This window comes from Haliotis asinina, chromosome 2 (assembly GCF_037392515.1).
Source record: "Haliotis asinina isolate JCU_RB_2024 chromosome 2, JCU_Hal_asi_v2, whole genome shotgun sequence".
Taxonomy (NCBI): domain Eukaryota; kingdom Metazoa; phylum Mollusca; class Gastropoda; order Lepetellida; family Haliotidae; genus Haliotis; species Haliotis asinina.
In genome coordinates, this window is record NC_090281.1 from 34,896,098 (window position 1) to 34,914,295 (window position 18,198).

Sequence of the window (18,198 nt, forward strand, 5' to 3'; positions counted from 1 at the left end):
TAGAGTTGACAAAAGTTCCTCCTTATATACCAGCTATGTTTATCTTAACCTCTTTTTTTCAAAATGGTTTGACTGAAACCTTAGGAAAAAACACACTCACCTGTTTGTCCTCCGCTGTCGCACCAACTCTCCGAATGACCTTTCCAGAATTAACATTATATACCTGTCCGGCTAAGCTGTTGGGACGTATTGTGGCTTTAGAACTGACCAGTATGCGTTAATCAGTAGCATTAGGTATTACCATAAATACATTCACTGGACAATATATACATTGATGGGGTATTACACTAATCCTTAAATACTAATCGTGTTTCATTAGTTTAAAACATGTCCATATTATTGGGTGCAATATAAATATCGCAGTTGTGTTACGGCATTATCGTTTATTAAGTTGTTTCCCAGTGTTTGTCAATCATCTGTGGGACGTTTGGGTGGGTTGCAAACGTGGTATCAAAAATGCGATCATGTTATTGGCATGTTATTTGTATTTTGTATTGTTGGTTGTGTGTGTGTTGTTTTAAGCATCACTCCAGCAATATGTCAGCTCTAAGACGCCGGTAAATAATCGAGTCTAGACCATCCAGTGATCAACAAAATGAGCATCAATCTCCCTTATTTGGATGACGTGTGTCAAACAAGGGCTGACCATCCGACCCCTGACGACAAGTACGGGTTGCTGACTGCCAATTCTTACCCCGTTCTTCACAGGGTAGTTTTGAATTGAGCACTATTTTCAAACGACGCACAAAGATCTGTTTTTATACGATTACTGACATCCAGGTGTTGTTGAAATTCAGTATCTCGCGATTATTTTCGCTCGTGAGTTTCGCTCTAGTTTCTCATGCTTAAAGTCGAGATTTTACAGATATACATGCATTGGTCTCGAGTAGATACCTATATGTATAAACACAATTGCTTTCATAAGTAGGGCGAAGGCTGAAAATGTTTTACGTATTGCATTGCTGGGATGGTCAGAGTCAGTCAGTAGTGGCTAGACAGGGTGTTGACATGGAGCTGTTGAGTGGTTGCTATGGGCTCATGGGATGACGTCACCGACCGCTGGTCTGATCCCGTCCCTGGGATGGCTATTTTCGCGTCCAAGTTTTCCGGGTCTTTGCATGTGTCGGTACATAAAATGTGTAAAGATCATCTTCAGGGGGCATTAGTCAGTCGCGATCATCTATCGAAATAGATTCCACCGGTGTAAAAGTCGAAATAGCGTTTGGGATTTTGATTGAATAACTAGTTTAGTTTTACGCCGCACCCATTGATATTACGGCTCTATGAAGGCGGTGTGTAGATAATCGTTCCTGGAGCAGAAAATCCGGTGATCAACAGCATGAGCATCGATTTACGCAGTTGGGAGATAATGGCATGTGTTAACCAAGTCAAATAGCCTAACCACCTGATCCCGATAGTCGCCTCTTGCGACACATATGGCTACTGAAGATCAGTTTTAACGAATCAACAATTGGAGACACCAGGTGTTCACAAAGGCACCGCTACTACTCCGCCGGTAGCACAGGCCACTTAAACGATTTGCCACCTTCAAACATATGGGCTCACAACAAGACAGCCCAGAGATAGATATCATTAACCGCACAATGTCTTGAAAGTAAATTAAGAATATTTGAACACACCTGTAACGATCATAACATAGAATATTACCATGCATCATAGTCATTGTAAGTGTGACTGTTCTCACGTATGTCTTTGTATTTCAGCTGTATCATAGAGTTCCAGAAAATGAGAGAATTAAGCTAGAGTGAAAGTTTAGAGTATATTCACAATCGTGGATACAGAGCTTTACTGTACATAAATCATAAGCTCAATACTGTCTTTGAACTCGTTATGCAGAGAATCCATACTCTCTCGAGGGAGGCACCTTGTAAGAGTGAGTTCAGAAGCCCATCCTTTCTAAGATCCTATTACGTAGATTAATACTGTGTCGGTGAGTGCATTTTGTATGATCGGCATTGATAGTGAAAAACATTTAAAGATCAGATAACCATCGACCAATCCATGTGGAGGCGATCTGTATATGTCGAGTGTCTGTAAATAATCGAGAAATCCAGTTATCAGCAGCATGAGAATCGATCTACGCCGTGAATTAGGAAACTATGACATGTCAACCAGGTCAGCGAGCATGGCCACCCGATGCCCTGACGACAAGCATGAGTTAACGAATTCATTTCTAACCTGGATCTTCACGGGTTCTGTTCGGGTTAAAATCAGTCGTCAGCATACGCAGGCCATGTGAAAATGCTAAAAATTAGGTGATGCTGCAGTAAAATATCTAGAGATTTCGTGCGCCTGTTTGCTTCACTGAGGTTCGTGGCAATCTCAAATTGCTAATGCCTCGAGTGAGTTTAGTTTTACGCCGCATTTATCAATATTCCAGGTATATGGGGCGGTCTGTAAATAATCGAGTCTGGACCAGACAATCAAGTGATCAACAGCATCAGGATCGATCCACGCATATTGGGATACGATGACATGTGTTAACCAAGACAGCCAGCCTGACCACCCGATCGCCGTTAGACGTCTCTTAGAATTAAACTCACTCACTCACTATATCTGAAATAATTCCGATGCGACGTAAAAATCAACTCACTCACTCACTCACTCACTCAGTTAAGAAGTTATGTGGAATGCTGGGTGACACATCCTGATCTACAGGTGGCGTCAGGAATGTCCGTGGCCTTGGTGGTGTGCACGTGCAGCACGTGCATCTGACATTTACGTTACTCTGGTTCTGGCTGACATTGGTTACAAAACAGCGCCTCGCTTCATCGGCTGCAGTATCGAGACCACGCATGTGGTGCAGTTTACTCGCACGTGTAACGGCACGTGCAATTAAGAAAACAATTACGTCTTGGTTCTGAAAAGAAGTGTGTAGATTGTACTGAGAAAACTACCTCCGAATCTTGCAAATGTATGTGTACACAACAATATTTTACCATTGTAAAACAGCCCGGGCATACAAGTAATTTTTTTTTTTTAAGAAAAATCTGCACTACTACAAATACAAATTTCCCTGTTTACATTTTATTCGTTAATGCAGGACCTAAATCTATTTTCCTTCCTTTAATACAATCACATCCGATTTCTGAGGTGCTTTATTAATCCTCAATAACGTATCTTTTGTAACATAAATAGCTTGACATTTATTGGTGATTTCCACACACATAACATTGACATTCTGTTCCCTGTTGACACATCTGATGCAGGTGACTGTTCATGTCAACTAGGATCCTTGCTGTTTCTGATACTACACCATTTCATATGTTGTAGTGTGAGTTTAGTTTCACACCTCCTTTAGCAACATACCAGCTATCAGGAGCGTAGCAATGCACTTTTTTCGTGTAAGCCGGATTTTTTTCACAATGGTAGCTGACTACATCACCGCGGTGGACACCTAAAACTTTACATATTGTAGCATGTGGGAAATCGAACCTGGACCTTCGACGTTGCGAGCGACCGCCTTAACCACAAGGCTACCCCGCTGTCCCCGCTGTTGTTGTAGCGGAATACTGATAGCATGTGATTAGAGTTTTACTGAAAATATGTTTGTTGCTTTAGTTGTAAAACTATCAATTATATTTTACTTTAGAAAAGAGGAAGATGGGGTAGCCAAGTGGTTAAAGACCCGTGAAGGTCCCGGGGTAGAATAGGCCTTCAGCAACCCATGCTTGCCATAAAAGGCGACTCAGCTTGTCGTAAGAGGCGACTAACGGGATCGGGTGGTCAGGCTCGCTGACTTGGTTGACACATGTCATCGGTTCCCAATTGCGCAGATCGATGCTCATGTTGTTGATCACTGGATTGTCTGGTCCAGACTCGATTATTTACAGACCGCCGCCATATAGCTGTAATATTGCTGAGTGCGGCGTAAAACTAAACTCACACACACACACACACACACCAAGTGGTTAAAGCGTTCGCTCCTCACACCGAAGACCTGGGTTCAATTCCCTACATGGGTACAATGTATGAAGTCCAGAAATGATAGGGCCGGAATATTGGTAACAGCGGCGTAAAACCATACTCACTCACTCACACGAAAACATAGACAAAAGCCCTATATCCTGGCGTTGTCGTATTGTCTCGCTGAAGTTAATTTGCCTCTTTTCGCTTGTTTTTGAGAGAGGGACGGTGGGGTAGCCTAGTGGTTAAAGCGTTCGCTCGTCACGCCGGAGATCCGGGTCCGATTCCTCACATGGGTACAATGTGTGAAGCCCATTTCTGGTGTCCCCCGCCGTGATATTGCGGGAATATTGCTAAAAGCGGCCTAAAACTAAACTCACTCACTCACTGTTTTTGAGAAGACGACAACGCGACAATGCGACTTCTAGGATTGAATACTTGCCTTTATTGTTTGGAAATCAATTCACACAAATGCTAATGGAATCATTGAACCATAGGCTTTTCAAGGATTCAGTTTCCCTTCTTTCCTGAATCTTGCTTCTACTATTGTTGCCAAAGAAACAGTTTTCAACAAAACAGAAATTGGGGAAGCCGAAAACTTTGGTGGAAGCTTTCGTACACGGCATAAACAGGCTGCTTGTAATCGATGGTCCATTCAGTTGTGAAACACAAGAAACAATATATGAACCGCAAATTTCATTGCTGTTTGCATTGTTTTTATTATATTATAATATTGCTGCTTGTGTTGTAATTTTTAAATCATTATATTGCTGCTTGCATTGTACTTATTATGTCCTCATCATAATGCATATTGCATCGTCTCGATTTATATTATCATGTTGATGTTTGCATTGTCTATTATCTTACCGTATTCCTGTACAATATGCATTGTGTTATCGTATTGTTGCTTGCATTGTCTTTATTATATTATCGTATTGCTATTTGCATTTTCTCTATTATCATATTGCTGTTTGCATTGTCTTCATTGTGTTATCGTATTGCTGTTTGCATTGTCTTTATTACTCATTCGTAAAGCTGTTTGCATTGTCTTTATATTAACCATTAAAGCAATCAGGGGATATTGGATTTACAAGATTGATAAAATGCATGTGATGAAACCAATGAGGAAACAGATGATGAAGAAAAATTACGGGAATGTGTGACAATATATTCCACTTCTTCGGAAATGTTTCATCTGTATGGATATAAAATTAATATATATTACTTTGATGGCTTGAGTCTCTGCTTATTGGGACGACGGGTAGTTAATAATAGTTAAAGCGTTCGCTGTCATGCTCAAGATATGTGCTCCATTCTCCGCACGGGTACAATGTGTGAAGCCCAGTTATAATGTCCCCCGATGTGATATTGCTGGAATATGTAACACATATGCGGCTTATGCTTAAAACCATATTCGCTCACACAAATCGTTGCTCAGCGTATAAATAACTGTATTGTCTGGTAGAGACGGGAACATTTTCAGGTCGCCATTTGGCTGAGATGTAACTGAGTGCAGTGCTGAATAACGCACGCACGCACGCACGCACGCACGCACGCATACACGCATGCACGCACTAAGATTTGTTTGTGTGATGGTTGGGCTTCACTGAAATTTAAACCCACCATGTTATCACAACATTTTCGTGTTACACACTCATATTTTTTACAGCATTTTTGCCTTTTACAGCCAAAGGAATAACCTACGGCTTACGGTCAGACCGATTATTCACCAGGGTGGGCATGTCATGTTTACTTTAACTTACATAAACTATCATAACGCGACGCACCTACAACCAATCGATGATATGGGTTGTTTGTGCAGTATGTCACGTTTATGTAAAAACCACTGCACAGGGATGTCAGTTATATTGTATTTTCAATCAGGCTGCCCAATAACACGCGTTTCTAACACGTTACCCGACTTTGAGTATTCTTCCATTTCGATGTCTTATATAAATATTTCAGCGTAAAATATTGATTCCGAGTGAGTTAGTTTTACGCGGCTTTACGCAAGGCCAGGAAACTCGTCTTTACTATTTAAATGTTTCCATGTATTCCAAGGGTACAGTCTATGAACGGGTTGAGCTGTGGAAAAGTTAAAATCTAAAACATTTATATATTTTGTTTAAATTTATTAACCTAATTTTATTCTCAAAATCTTGCGTACGAACGGGATTTCTCTCCGTATTTAAGTCCATGGGTCTAAATTTAGATTTAATGCAGAGACTTTGAAACTCTGAATACTCACTAGTCATTGTCTTAGATGTCAGACAATCCTCTCATAATAGTATGTGTCTGGCATTAATTAGACTGTCAGCTTTACCATTCACGTTCACATTTACTTAGTCGAGTAAACATTTGCATAATTTTCAAGTTCGATTTTTTTTTGTTTCCTAATTAAAAAGCTTTACAAAATCTTGATTCTATTCATTTTTATCCAAACAATGGGCATAAATTTGGTTAAATATGGTTAACACATTTTATGTAAAATTGTCTGAAAGCGTACCATTTTCCAAGAGATACCAAATGACATGGCGATTTTCCTTTTTCCAATTATTTTACAAATATTATGCTCCACTAATATACTACCGACAGAAAATAAGGGAACCAAGAAATTGAATGTAGATGACTTTGACTGTGAAAGGGTCCGTTATCGTGGCGTATCTCCCAAACGCAACATCCAGTGACAATGGAATTTCGCATAATGCATGCCCAGCACGTGCTACACGTGCATACAGAAGTTAACTCCTGTAAATGAACTGGAGAAGTCGCAATCACTAATGCAATAGAGATTGACACTTACTGACAGAAATGCCTCCGACGCAGTATCTCGGTGAAGCAACAAAATGGAGAATTGTGGGGATGATAGAGGGGGGACATCATTATGTGAAGTTGCCCGGCAGATGGGTAGATCAAAAAGTGTAATGTCACGCCTGTGGGATAAGTACCGTCAAACGGGTGGGGTTGCAACGAGACCTGGGCGTGGTAGACCAAAATCAACGACACCACGACAGGATCGTCTCATTGCGTTAATTGCTCTACGCGATAGGTTTAAATCGGCCCCTGATATCAATATAGAATTCCTCACACTCACTGGAAGACGTATTTCAACCTCAACCGTTAAAAACCGACTCTGTCAAGCTCGTCTGAAAGCAAGACGGCCTTTTAAGGGTGTCACCCTTTCAGCTCACCATAAGCGCCAAAGATTGGCATGGGCTAGGCAGCATCAGGGACGGGCTATGCGCCACTGGCGTTACATCATGTTCTCTGATGAGTCAAGGTTTTGCCTACGATTCACAGATGGCAGAAAACGTTGTTGGCGTCGGAGCGGGGAGCGATATGCCAGAGCTGCAATTCTTGACCATGATCGATATGGAGGTGGTACTGTCATGGTGTGGGGTGGGATTACACATGACAGACGATCAGATTTGGTCATCATTAACGGAGCCATGACTGGTCAGCGATACGTTGACCAAATATTGCGTCCTGTTGTGGCTCCATTGGCTAGAGTTATCGGCCGAAATTTTGTATTCCAAGATGCCAGACCACATCGGGCCCGAATTGTCTCCTCCTATCTCCGACAAGAAGGTATCCAGACATTGGACTGGCCCTCTAAGTCCCCAGACCTGTCCCCAATTGAACATCTCTGGGACGTTCTTGGTCGAAGGGTGTACGCCAGGGACCCAGGACCCGCCAACCTGGCCCAGCTTGGTGCAGCTCTCCAAGAGGAATGGCGGGCAATATCACGGGCAACCATCTGGAAATTGATTAACAGCATGCCATCAAGGTGCCGTGAATGTGTTGCCCAACATGGTCGACACACCAGATATTGAACTTGACGCCTAAAATTGATTTAGTGGATATTTAAAGCAGTTTCAAATTCGCTATTATTTCATTAGTTCCCTTATTTCTTGTCGGTAGTATGTTTCGTTAACCATTTCCACACAAAAACACGTGGCTTTGCTGATGATTCCTTCATAATAAAATGAAAGCTTCTCAAACAATGGGCATTTGTTGGCTCACTACTTTTTGATAGCCACATAGCACGTAATTACGAGAGGCTATCAAAAAAAAGTTAGCCAAAAAATATACTCAGTGCCATGAATACCATGAACTGTTCGACCGTATCGTATGAAACGTGACATACAGAACTGAACCAAACCGTGCTATACCGCCCAGTGGTTAAAGCTTTGCTGGTCACACCGAAGACCCGAAGACATGGGTACAATGTGTGAAACCCATTTGTGTGCCCTGACGTGATATTGTTGGAATATTGATATAAGCGCCGTAAAACCATAATTACTCACTCACTCACTCACTCACTCACTCACTCACACACTCACACAGCAGATTTCGTGTACCAGCTTTTCGAAAAGTAGTGATCGTTCTTATAATCAGTAAGGAATTGTGGAAAAAGACAAAAATATTCATTTGTCTCGAATGAAATGCCAGACCGAATTTAGATTCGTGAATATAATGTTACTCTTTCCTCGTTTTAGTATTCTGGGTCGAGATTAAATCAATATCACCTTAAAAAGACTCGTTCTATGAAACGAATCTAATTATGGGCGCGTATGTTCGTCGGACAAGAAGGTGTATACTGCCTAATAGGTATTGAAAGGCCACTGTGGAATGACTGAGTGACAACGGCCTCGTCTCTCATTATTCAGTAGAGATTGCGCCCATAAACAAATAGTGCGTCTGTGTCTATATCTTATCACATTAGTGCCTCACTGTACTATAGATTTCTGTTGCTATGGTTACTGAAAACACACCAAGGTGTCAGCATTACCAATGTCAATAACCAATTACATGCAGCATGTAGTTTTACTTATGGACGCCTTTCCAGGAGCAAAGGTTAGTAGTCGAAAAAATGGTGTTATTATTCAGAAAAGGTTTATCCAAAGGCTGCACTTCTTTTGCAGTGGTGATTATATTTAGGAACAACACTTTCGGAAGCAAAACATCAAATGTACACTCCCAAAAAGAAGTCAACGAGGAAGACCCGGGTTTGATTCCCTAGATGGTTACAGTGTGTAAAGCCCACTTCCAACAAACAGATGTACGTGCTTCAAAGCCAAGTGCAACAGTCGCTGTGACGACAGTTTTAACTGGTAGTGGAAATAAGTGATGTTGAAATTCTGATCCACATTAGTAGATTATGTTGTCAAGTGACATTTCATGAAATGACTCAAGTATACTGATTGGGACGCGAAATGGCAAACCCTCTGAGTCATTTCACGAAATGACTGATTTCACAATCTGACTGCACCAGATACTTATGTACATATATTATAACCCAATTGTCTATTATCTGGATATCTCATACAATGAGTGAGTTTAGTTTTACGCCTGTTTTAGCAATATTCCAGCAATATCACGATGGGGGGACACCAGATATAGGCTTCACACATTGTAGCCATATGGGGAATCGAACGCATGCATGTCTTCAGCTTGACGGGCGAACGCTTTAACCGCTAGGCTACCCCACCGCCCCGGACATCTCATATGACAGCTTTTTCACCTCCGGCCTTCTGCAAATGCAGAAGAAGTCTCATACTGCCAACTGAATTCCGACTGCTAAAAAGAAAACACCGAATATCAAACAAACACTAGCAGTATTTTTAAGTTTCTATTCCACGTCCGTGTTCAGCGGCATTGTGATCAAGTTGTGACAAGTGTAAAGCGTTTTTGAAAAATCAATTTTCACCATCCAGTTCTTTTTGTGACCTGAGGGTTGTTTGAAATAAAGTGTGTAGCTCCAGATCTGTCATTTCTGTAACGAGGTACCGTTGATGAGAATGCTATGGCCGATGATCTGTACCAGCGACATATCGAAGGTTCTGTTTTTAGTGAGCTTCAGCCCCACAATTGCCGATTTCACTTCAATTTTCCTTCCTAATATCCCCACGCATCGTGCGCGACATCTTTGTATTGCTGCATGAGTGTTGTTGAGTGAGTTAATTTAGGTACTGGGTTCTGGGTTCGATTCATGGATACAAACTGTGAAGCCCGTTTCTGATGTCCCTCGGCGTGATATTGCTGGAATATTGCTAAAAGCAACGTAAACCAAAATTCACTCACTCACTCGCTTACTCACTGCTTCTCCAGCAACCCAAGCCCGTCGTAAGAGGCAACTAACGTAATCAAGTGGTCAGACTTGGTCACTGACTTGGATGACACACGCCACGGTATCTCATTTGCGTGGATCGGAGTTCATGTTGTTGATCACTGGATTGTCTGGTCCAGACTCGATTATTGACAGATCGCCGCCTTATAGTATTTCTGAGTGCGGCCTTAACAAACAAACAAACTACTACCACGACGAAGACAACAGCGACCTCGTCTACCACTGCGATGCAATTCATATACATGTATCCGACCGTTCTTCCTTTATGACGTGTGTGTGAGCTTTGTTCTGGAATGACAGGTCATCACAACCAACAGCGAAATGATACAGCCTGCATTGAAGGAAGTCTGTATCTGCAAAGATAAACATGTTATGAATTTGAACCTTCCGTCAAGTACACAAGGATGACCTTGACAATAACTTTGACCTCATTATATATCCTAGCAGGTCCGGGAAAGAATAGGCCTTCAGCAACCCATGCTTGCAATAAAAGGCGACTATGCTTGTCGTAAGAGGCGACTAACGGGATCGGGTGGTCAGGCTCACTGACTTGGTTGACACATGTCATCGGTTCCCAGTTGTGCAGATCGATGCTCATGTTGTTTGTCACTGGATTGTCTGGTCCAGACTCGATTATTTACAGACCACCACCATATATCTGGAATATTGCTGAATGCGGCGTAAAACTAAACTCACTCACTCACTCCTAGCAGGAGACAATATTCGGTGTGAAAATAACAGTTGTGTATTCAGCTTAGAAGCATGGGAAAACCACACATTCTGTAACACAATATAGTTATGGTATAACCTCGTTAACCCGGACAGTGCGACCTCTGGGCACTGCATGTAACGCCCGTGCATCAACATTTTTGACGCTGCAGGTTGTGACTTGCGGTGTGATACATAGAGCGAGTGGTTGATAGCATGAGCAACATATACGCCAATAGCAAGGTTGTATTCTTCCAACAGGAATAGGGTGCTGGTTGCATCTTCGGCAGGGTGGCAATGGAGAGTGTTCTGGTAGCATTGTGGTTTTAAAGTGAAACGGCGAAAACCAAGGATGCTCAAACACACCAGCACTATGTTTGATTCAAACGCAACACAATAGCCTATTGCGTGTGGAAAACAGCCTTCCCATGCAGTTTGTGGAAACGGTCACAGCTTATGGCAACGTTCGAATCATACATGGTGCTGGTGTGTTTCACCACCCTTGTTTTTCGCTGTTTTTGGCAATGTTTCATATTCATTTGAACTCAACAAATATCGAATCATTTCCATCAATGCATTTTCCAACATGTCATTTGAAGTGCTCATTAAGCACACAAAAGTTTCATTTATGAATAAACGTGTAAATAACCTCACCGCGTATAAGTTTATATATGACAATCAAATTTTAGGATGTTATTTTTTGTAATATATATTCGGCCTACCATAAGGCACCAACCGCTTTTGGATGAAACATTGTCGAGGGAAAGTTAATTCCTCAGCTGTGTACTAACGTCACTTGAACAAACAATACAAAACGACGCATGTCATTCAGCGGACTTGTTTCCCTTTGTCACTCGGATCCACCGGCAGTGCGTTCGAATCCTGATTCGTGGTGAAGGCTGAAGTGCTCGGGGGTCATAATCTTCCAACATTCTTCCAACTTGTTGCTCAAAGTGCCCATTAAGCACACAAAGCGTTGGATTTTCCTTAGAGGATAAATGACCTCACCACGTTTAAGTTAATATGCCTATCACATTTTAGGGTGTTGCCATACTTTCTGTTTGTACTATGTATTGAAACCTGGAAAACCGTAGTCTTGACAGGACTGTATTTAAGGTTCATGTCAGTCATAGAACACCAACATAATCAAATTAAAAACAATTCAGTTGAAAAAATAGTTTTACTACAAAAAAACACATTTATGTTACAAAAAAGCCAAGGAAAGAAATATCAGAAAATATTTGACATACGCATATACGAATATATACTTTTTTACCACTAACGTACATTTTTTAAAAAATAAATGACGTAAGTCTTGCCCTACTTATTATGACACGTCCTGTATGGCTATGTACATCTTGAACACTTTCACTTGTTCATAAACACGCACGCCGGCACGCACGCACTCATGCACGCGCACAAACAGACATTCGAAGCCATTCCTAGTTTCCTTAATTGGTTACGTTAAAAATGCCACTTGTCAAGTTTCCCCCGTGAATCTTCTGAAAAAACATAATGTCAGATGGAAATAACACGATATTATTCATACGTTGTAGACAAAGAAACATTTGGCTAGGTAATATTTAAATTTATTAATTCATTCCTCAGACACATGGAAAGTAATTAAATGTCAGTCTTAATCCTCAAAGGAACATTTTGTGTTTAACACACATATGAAGATTCACACCTTTCACCATCTGTATTATCAGACTAATTATCAGAATAATTCAACGTTTACATATATACAATTAGGATTATGTGAGTATGGTATAATGACGCGCCAGCAATACCCCCGCGATTTCATGGAGGGAGATGCCAATCGGAGTAGATTACATTTACTCATTTGGAATCGAACCAGGAATCTTTGGTGTAACGAGGGAACACGTATCCACTAGACACCGTGGTCTGTGATAGGTTTGAGCGGAAGAGACGCGTCATTGATGGAACTTTCAATGCCTGAGTACGATATTTTCTAACTGCACTGAAAGGGTACCAAATGTATAAATGACACTGAGAATGTTTTCTTAATATGAAACCTGTCTATTCACTGGGTCTGTGAACAAATGGACCAAGCAAACCAGAGACTGATACTGTGAGCAACTCCGTACACCCTCACGGCACGATGGCAAGCACCCAGTGCTGTTCAGTCTCTTATCTGTACTCAAGCATCCATGAAGTAATTGAGTGACTGTGGTTTTACGCCGTTTGGGGGATATTCCAGCAATATCACACAGGGACACGGTGAGCTTCACTCATTGTTCCCATGTGGTAAATCCAACCTAGGTTTTCAGATACCCTAGCTAACGCTTTAACCACTCGGTCCCCCTACCACAGCGTTTTTCTTAAACCACACTCCTATGTAGTGCCTTTGTTTTTATTATATGATGAATAGGAGAATCATTACACACTTCAAGGGGAAACTGTGCCTGTGTTATTCTACGAATGATGACGTCACGTTGTTATTGCAGTTGGCTGGGCCAGGAATTCGGGGAGAGAGAGACAGAAGAGAGACAGAGGGAGGAAGTGAGAGAGAGAGAGAAAGAGAAAGAGAAAGAGGGAGAGACAAGGTCACACCTCGTAAGCCTTCCTCTATCGCAACCTTTTGTCACCATGAACGGTTTTACTAGTTACAAAAATAACTATGTTTATTCATTAATTAATTATAAGGTACCTTCTATGAGTAATTGGGAATAAAATTTACTTTGAAAACTCCCCCTTTTTCTTTCGCTACCACAGAACGCTCAGTCAACTTCGCATACTTCAGAACGCACAAAGGACCGAGTACTGAATATTTTGAGTTTGGTATGACGAGGAAACTTTATCAAATACTCACCAGATGTTCTGAACCAAACTGTGTGAGTGAACACATAATTCACTTGCATGGTTCCTTCTCGCAGACATTGGATATATATGTCGTGAAGCAAACTGTTTCGTTTCTGACAAAATTCTTAGCTGCGTTCATTTGTCATATCACCATCCGAAGTCCGTCTAAAAATCCCCACATCAGCACAGAACCACTATAATTTCCCTTACGCCCACCTTTTTGGCAATTTTAAGACCTCTAAATATAGCAAGTCTAGATATCTGAATCACTGAGTTCACTGGGGCTCGTCTTAAATTTAAATGGAGTTATGTATACACATATTCAGAGATTAAAAATATTCCATGTCATCCCATTTAGCTCAAACTCCTGAAAACACGATATATACTCATGAAAACAAAAAAGGTAGCACATGACAGTACAAGTGCCCCTTTGTTATTTTCCAGGTTTCTTCACATGTATTGCACAATGGTTGAAATTCGGAAATATACAATGGAACACTTGTACTTTGATATGTATACATTTTCGTTTCCAAGAGTATATAAATATTCGACCCGGGTATTTCGAGTAAACGAGCTTTATCACATTGGTCAACATGAATATACCAGATATCTATACGACATACAGCGTTCACTAAAAACGCAAACTGTATTTGAAATAAATAAATGTCCCTGTGTCTGTGAAATCTGAACGATTTCTTTTGGAAAATGTCATCACGTTTAACATGTTATTTTCTGTCACAAGCACACTTGGATATCTTGACGAGTTCAGATCGGAACTTCTGACAACACAAACTGTAGACAATAGGATTAGCCACACTGTTAATGAAGTACGACCGAAGTCCAATGTTGAAGGCAACCTCAGCGAGGTCACCACTCCCGCTCAAAGATTTCGCATCCAAAGCCTTTATTGTCATCAGAACCAAATGGGGGAGAAAGCTGAGAATGAATATGAGTGTGATAAGAAACAGCATGAGGGTTGTCCGAAGGGCGTTTGTCTCCCGCTTCGACAAGTTGGGTAAAACGGACTGACGTCGATCAAGCGTTCCTCTGCGCATCGACACCTTACGTGTGGTTGAGCTCTGCTCACGTGACACTTTACGGTTCATTTCCGGTTTGACCAGGAATGTTGGTGATTCGGGTGACAGTCCGTCCGGTGAAGACGGGTTGCTCATACCGGATACGCTTAAACATTTACGGGTTCTCACGATAAGCTTTCTCGGTGGTTTTCTGGTACCATACTGTTTCCGGTCACGTGGTACGTCGTTGGGGACGTGACCGGAAGGGGAGATAAATCCTGTCGCGTGACAGTCGTCTGTCGCCGGACTGGTCTCGGATCCTGAGTCGCTGCAGCGGATGAAGGAGGATGGAGTCTGTCCAGTGACCTTGAACCTTCGGTGCCGCCATATTCGTCTGCCGATGTGTGAGTACAGTGACATGAGCCCAAATGCCCCGACGACGAAGAATAAGAACTGTACGCCATTGTATATGAGAGGAAACAGGGTCCCTAAGAATCTGTCCTTTGTTGAGCAGTCGGATCCATTAACCCACGAATAACCGGTCGGTACAGCTCTACTACCGTACAGAACTGCAGCAGGGGCAGATAACCCCATTGACACAAGACAACAGCAGAGGAGGACCATATTTGCCGATCTGGTAGAGATTTGATTCCCGAGCGGATTGCAAATCATTTTATATCTGTCGACCGCCACCACGAACAACGTGAATCCGGACGCAAATGAGGAGAAGGAATTAACTGTTCTCAAAAGATTACAGGCGATGTAGGACCCAAAAGTGTAGTTGTGCATGAGGTCGATTATCTCCCCTGGAATGGCGACAGTGCAGGCGAGGAGGTCAAATGATGCTAAAGCCAAGACGAAGCTTCTCGTTGTGTTGTGTTTCAGTTTCCTGATGTAGATGTACAACACCAAAATGTTTCCTATGATTCCAAAAAACATTAACACTGAGAGGTAACATATTGCTGGTAACATGAGTCTGGCAAACCTGTCGTTTAGACTCTGAAGGTAACTGTCATAGTCAATGTCTGTGAAGTTGTCGAATATGTCGACTGAGGACTGCGTCATATTTGGAGGAAGTAACGTCACAAATGGTCGCTCTGACGTCACTGTATTCGACATACCCGGACTAATTAGCAAAGGGCTGAATGTATCAGTTCCATCTAGCACGACATTTTCCACTGTCGTCAACGTCGTATTCTCCCCCGACATCTTAAACAATGAGGTCGCGGTGATCTGGATTTGAAAGGCTTTGTCTGCAACGTGATGGCATCCGTGGTTGTCTGCAAATAGAAACAACAGAGGTAGTTCATAAGGAGAAATTGTATGTCATCCGAGATCTGTCTAGAACAGTCTAGCGATGCAATTTAATTAAGTTATTTACAGAAGAACCTACGTAATGCGGGGACACCAAATCTTTATTTCAACATCGCTGGTATTCCTACTACAGTCGAACATCGCTATGTCGAACATACGATTTGTGGTCACCATGTGTCAAAACTATTGATAACTCGAACTATTTACGTAGGTTCTATGCACTCCACCACAACGGCATTTTGTCTAACATAGGCAGGATATACCATTAAAAAAGTAGAGGATATTCGATTTTAAAGATTTATAAAATGCAAGTGATGAAGCCAAGGAAGAAACAGATGATTAGGAGAAAATAAGGGGAAATGGTATAATTTATTCCATGAAGGTAGAAATGTTTCATGTGTATGTTCTACGTATTATATGTTCTTAAGACTATTGATGCAAAGTTTTCTGACAGAAATACGTGCGGCATCAAATGTAAGAAATACAATGACTTTTATTTGTCTTTATCTTCCTGGGAATTTATAGTTCCGAAGTAAACGCTGGACCCTAGACATTTTATCATCAGAAATCTTGAGGTAGGTCTTCTCAGTTGAGAAACAAATGTGTTCGACAGTAATCAGGATATTTGAAAGGCAATTGAATATTGGTGGTTCATTTAGGCGTAAGATGAATTATTCGAACTGCTATGCTCCCTGCTCAACAGTCAGTCTCTGTAGAGATTAGATTTATGCGTACAGGACATCAAAAATCTTTTCCTTCCTTTTTCCGTTTACTATTCCTTTTTTTTGTTTTGTTTTGTTTTTCTTTTTGTTACTCAAAAGCGTATCGGTATTTTTTGTGGAAACACGAATAGTGCCGAAACAAACAAACACACATAAACGATAGTGTGCCATGCTGAGACAAAGTATTCATGCCTTGACGTGAACATTGTAACAAACAGCCTCGATCACGAAGACAAAGACATTTCAACGACGTGAGCAGCGACCGGTCAAGTGACAGCTGAGAATGGGGTCAGATACCTATCCATACTTGTCAGCTATTGTGTCCACTCAATCACCACTTTATCTGCCTCTTACCATAAGTGTGGGCTACTTCAGGGTCTCACGTGAGGGAGGCTCATTTCAGAGTTAGTAGGATAACCTGCCATAATATAAATTGGTGAACACAGAAAATAATTTGTTTCGACATATTGAATTTTAAAGCTTTACAAAACGACAATGTATGCTGAAATGAAATTTTAAAAAGTATGCCAATGCATATGAGAAAAAGTAAATTACATGTATATCCGTGCAGATATTCCAAAGGAATGGAATAAACTGTTGTATTTCCGTAATTTTCTTTTCATCATGTGTTTCCTCTTTGGCTTAATCATTAGCATTTTATAAATCCTCTAAATCCAGTATCACCTATTTTTAATAGTATATATACAGTATATACATTAGCACGTAGTAACTATAAGCTTGATACCGGTGTAAGAATGTACGCCGAAACAAGAAGTTTATAGCCCTAGAGTCGCATGGTTTATTGTTGAATTATTGATGATAAAATTAATCATACGACAGAACAAGTTCGATACAAATAATGAAGGTGAAGTCAATATACAATTTTAGTGAAAGTGGTTTAAATTTCCTCAGTTTGAAATATTGCTCAAGGGGAAGTGTTGACCCGTCAGGCAAATCCTTCCTCTCTGAAAGTAAACAAGCGTAACCGCGCAGCCCAGCCACGAAACAGGTCGAGTTCAACCATCTTGACTAGCTACATTCCGGACCACGCGCTTCCGCTTTAAGTACTCGGAGTTTAAATGTGTGGCGCCATTTCTGTTAGCCACAAATAGTTTCGGGTTGAATAAATACAGATTTTGAAGGCAGATAGGTAAAACATATTCATGGCACACCTACTTCGATTTAGAAGCGTTATTTCTAGAAGAAACTATGCAGAATACATTTGCTTAGTTTTATTTATTTTATTTAATTTTATTTATTTTGCAGTTATTTAATTAACTTGATTTCTGGTAGAGTAACACATGAGGTTTATCTCTTACATAAACATTGCACATGGTTACATATACACATCTTGGTGCATCGGTCATTGCTGGGTCATCTCCTCTTATTCCGTTATCTGTATAAAGGAGAACAGAGGAGAGCTCTGTGCCCTGGCCTCTGGGCTGATTCGTTACCATGACACTATGCATGAGCATATTTGTTGTTAGCTGTTCCACCTGGTTACGGATGTGAGTGAGTGAGTGAGTGAGTGAGGAGATTGAGTTTCACGCGGCTTTAA

General features: G+C 41.2%; 1 protein-coding gene across 1 annotated transcript; it reads right to left on the reverse strand.

The window, feature by feature from the left end:
- Window positions 1–11,932: 11,932 nt before the first annotated feature.
- Window positions 11,933–15,974, reverse strand: LOC137273634 (D(2)-like dopamine receptor). Its single transcript, XM_067806401.1, has one exon. It carries the CDS (start codon window positions 15,811–15,813, stop codon window positions 14,314–14,316), a length of 1,500 nt encoding a protein of 499 aa, XP_067662502.1. The 5' UTR covers window positions 15,814–15,974; the 3' UTR covers window positions 11,933–14,313.
- Window positions 15,975–18,198: the final 2,224 nt, after the last annotated feature.

Coding starts and splice junctions, on each gene's coding strand:
- LOC137273634 (XM_067806401.1), bottom strand. CDS start 15,813: ATGTCGGGGGAGAATACGACGTTGACGACAGTGGAAAATGTCGTGCTA.